This window comes from Monopterus albus, unplaced genomic scaffold (genome assembly GCF_001952655.1).
Source record: "Monopterus albus unplaced genomic scaffold, M_albus_1.0 scaffold145.1, whole genome shotgun sequence".
Lineage (NCBI taxonomy): Eukaryota > Metazoa > Chordata > Actinopteri > Synbranchiformes > Synbranchidae > Monopterus > Monopterus albus.
The window spans coordinates 866,730-870,246 of NW_018128025.1; the positions used below are offsets into that span (position 1 = coordinate 866,730).

The 3,517-nt window shown below is 38.3% G+C and overlaps 1 protein-coding gene across 2 annotated transcripts in view; it reads left to right on the forward strand.

The window, feature by feature from the left end:
• akr1b1.2 (aldo-keto reductase family 1, member B1 (aldose reductase), tandem duplicate 2) overlaps positions 1-1,592 on the forward strand; it is a 6,227-nt gene extending 4,635 nt beyond the window's left edge. For both annotated transcript variants that reach the window (XM_020614407.1, XM_020614408.1), the window contains exons 6-10: positions 178-284; positions 726-807; positions 1,020-1,103; positions 1,223-1,305; positions 1,410-1,592. In XM_020614407.1, the coding sequence (XP_020470063.1) occupies positions 178-284; positions 726-807; positions 1,020-1,103; positions 1,223-1,305; positions 1,410-1,452 (399 nt within the window). In that variant the 3' untranslated portion in view covers positions 1,453-1,592. The remainder of the gene's footprint in view (positions 1-177; positions 285-725; positions 808-1,019; positions 1,104-1,222; positions 1,306-1,409) is intronic.
• The last annotated feature ends 1,925 nt before the right edge of the window (positions 1,593-3,517 follow it).

Genomic DNA, 3,517 nt, shown 5'->3' on the forward strand with positions numbered 1-3,517 from the left:
AAAAATGCAACAGCTCTGCTTCAGGTACTAGTCAGTTGCACCAACAAGGGAAAACCATCGAAGTCAAGGGCATGTCCACTTTCTGAAGAGAAATCAGAGAACTCTGAAACATCTTTCAGAGAGCAGAGGCCCCCTCTTCATGCATCTCTTCAAGAGCAGTGTGTTTGTCCCCCCCAGGTGGAGTGCCACCCGTACCTGACCCAGGAGAAGCTGATTAACTACTGCCATTCTCAGGGCATCTCGGTGACTGCTTATAGCCCCCTGGGCTCTCCTGATAGGCCTTGGTCAGTAAGCTTAACAGTCACTGCTATGGCATTAACAAAGTTAATGATAATGGGTAAAGGACTGTATTGACTAAATTACTTTGTCACACTGCTACAAAGTGAGTCATATTAGGTTGAGTACCACTTCAATATTTGTCAACTCTCTTATGCCTGTCATGTTACTTTCAACTTGTGACTGTTGTTCCTCTTTGTCTGTTCAGCTTGTCTCCCTGTGGCATATTTTCTCATGGTTATTTTTTTCTTTTGTTTTTATAGATCAGTCTTCATTTTGTAGTTCAGTGCTTTATTTTTGGTTTTATGTCACTTTGGAAAAATGTAATGATACATCATTACATTTTTTCATCATACATGTTTAAGCGTTTTCACAACTGGCCACTTTATAACAGCGCTTGATTCAAAGTAACGTCTGACTCCTGTAAATGGTACTGGATGAAATTGCAGGGCTAAACCGGACGACCCCTCACTTCTGGAGGAGCCGAACATTAAGGCCATTGCCGAGAAGCACAAGAAGACCCCTGCTCAGGTACAGCACTCTCAGACTGGCTTGAACAAATTAAAAATGAAACTGATAACTTGCAATAAAGAACAACATAGATCTACAATCTGAGTTTATTCTTAATTAAAGCAGTAGACATTAGCACAGATTATTAAAATTGCAATGGTGTGGCTCTTTCTGTAAAAGTAATGGCCTGTGATCACATCCACATGTTACTACTCTTTCTCCTTTCCTACCAGGTCCTGATCCGCTTCCCCATCCAGAGGAACGTGATTGTGATCCCTAAGTCGATCACACCTCAGCGCATTCGGGAGAATTTCCAGGTACAGTAATTAGCTGACAAATTGTTCAGATATTTTTTGAGATCATCCCTCAGTCTGCTTTGCTTACTTGCCCTTTTGGCTTGTGCATGTTGTTGCATGTGTTGTTTAAATCTTTGCAGGTATTTGACTTTGAACTAACTGAGGAGGAAATAAAGACTATATTAGGATTCAACAGGAACTGGAGAGCCTGTCCAATGCTATGGTGAGAGAATTCTCTTTTTCTCATAATCTTTGCTTTTTGCTTGCAAAATCATGAAGATGTGTAGCGGACAAGCTCTTCTCATTTTCCCTTTTTTTTCTCTGTAGGAGCACAAAACACAAGGACTTTCCTTTCAATACTGAATTCTGAGAAGAAATATGCCAGTTCTCCACAGGTTAAGCGTCTGTGCAGCAGTTTATTTCTTTACAAGCTAGGATGAAAAACACCACTTGTTACTGGTCTTGTCTGCATGCGGTTTTTACAATACCATTAATAAAAGTTAAAGCCATTATGGGGTAATGAGGTTTTTTATATACTAGTACAACTGAGTATGGGACTCTTCTCTCTACATGGTCATGTCAGTTTCTTAGCTTTAACACACAAATGATTTTTTCATTGTATTAGTATTTTACCATTCTACCATTTTACCTTGTTGTTAGTGTGGTATTAAAGTTACTAAAGAACCAAAAGGTGTGCCATACAAAGTAAAGTAAATAATTTTCAAGTAACACTTCTGAGTCAGCTCTGAGAACACACACACAGAAAAATTAAAAGTGCATGGAGTAAGTTTTATTACATGTAAGGAAAATAAACCAACATTAAATTCTCATAGCCAAAATATAAAATTTGTAAGTAAAAACATTTTTATACAACAAATATGTTCAGAAATGTATCAAACAGTAAGACAAAACACCCATTTAACTTGCTCAAAATGTCAGTTTGTGACCAGCTTCATTTTTTTTTACAACTTGGTCAAACGCGTTAGGACTTTAGAATAAATTTGTCTACAAAATTATAAGCATAATGCAATGCTGTCTTTTTTTGTTTCCCTAATTTCTGCTTAGGGATATAAAAATTAACTTTGATTATTGTACTGTTTAATGTTAAAAATCAGTTTATTGATATGCACATATTCTAAACCAGTTTCCACCTGTCTAAAAAATTTAAAGACTAGTCATACATTTAAAACCTTCTACCAGTCTATAAACTGGTTCACTGCCGCTGCCTCAGTGTTTAAGTGATGAAGATGGCAACACACATGGGCAACGCGGCTCTGAATTCTTGCATCCTGCTCGACACGCATTATGATGACAGTGCTTGTTTGCTCCTCTGATGTTTCAGCTATTCCAACTGGTTTGCTTTTATGTAATGTTTTCTCTCTCGTGTTATAGCACTAGTGGCAACACTAGTCCAGCCTTTTGTTAAAAAACCTGATCTATAAATTCAGTGTAACAGTTTTAGGCCTGAGGCAACTTCTAAATTAAAGCTCTATTCTAAGCAGTTTGGTGTTTGAGTTTTCTCTGAATTTTTCTGTTCATGTTAAGAAAGTTGTTTATTCCTATTTTTATAGGAGTATGTTTTACATTTGCAGATGGTTCAAAATGCAGCAGCTCATCTTCTGGCAAAGGCAAAGTGCTGTGAGGGCACATTATTGGCCTTTGAGAATAACATGTCCAGATATGGTGGTAACCTGTAAACTTGCCACCAGCCTGGCCTCTCTGAGGGTTAGGACCATGCTGAGAAAAGAATATCTAGATTTTTGTCATTTTTTGTATTTCTATATTTGTAGTGTTTAAAAGCCTTTATGGGGTTAATGAGTGCACTATGCCTTATTAACAAGGATTAGGTCTTCCCTCTTGACCACTCCTTTGATCAATCATGGCACGAGTCCCAGCTCCCACTACGTCTTCATTCTGGTATGCATACGCTCCAATGAAATGCCTGTAACCAGCACTTAAAACCGACTTCACAGCCTCAGTGGTCTTTCTTGGTCCTGCCTGCAGAGGCAGGGTGGTAATAGAGCAAAAGAAAATTGCAGATACAGATGAGCACCTGTAAGATATGTGTGTGATGCTCTGGCTTTATGTCAGTGAATAAAATGTGTAACAGTAAGAAATGTATATAAAGGGCATGTTGTCATTGCTGGTATCACTAGTATAGCTGCTTTTGCCATAACCTCATCAGGCAGAGGTCTATGTGCAGCAAATGGTTAACAATTACCTTCTTATAGAAGAGACTGTTGATGTCAGTCAGAAACCTCTGTACTTTTGAACTTGGCTTGCAGGTACAGTGGATTTAGGCAGGAAGGCAATGAATTAATTACATTAAGATACAATACGGTTAATACCCACAAATTGAACCACTGAAAGATTGTTAAAAGAGAGAATGTTAAGTCCATTCAGTCAGCAGCCTTGTCCTCCATGTTCCTATGCCT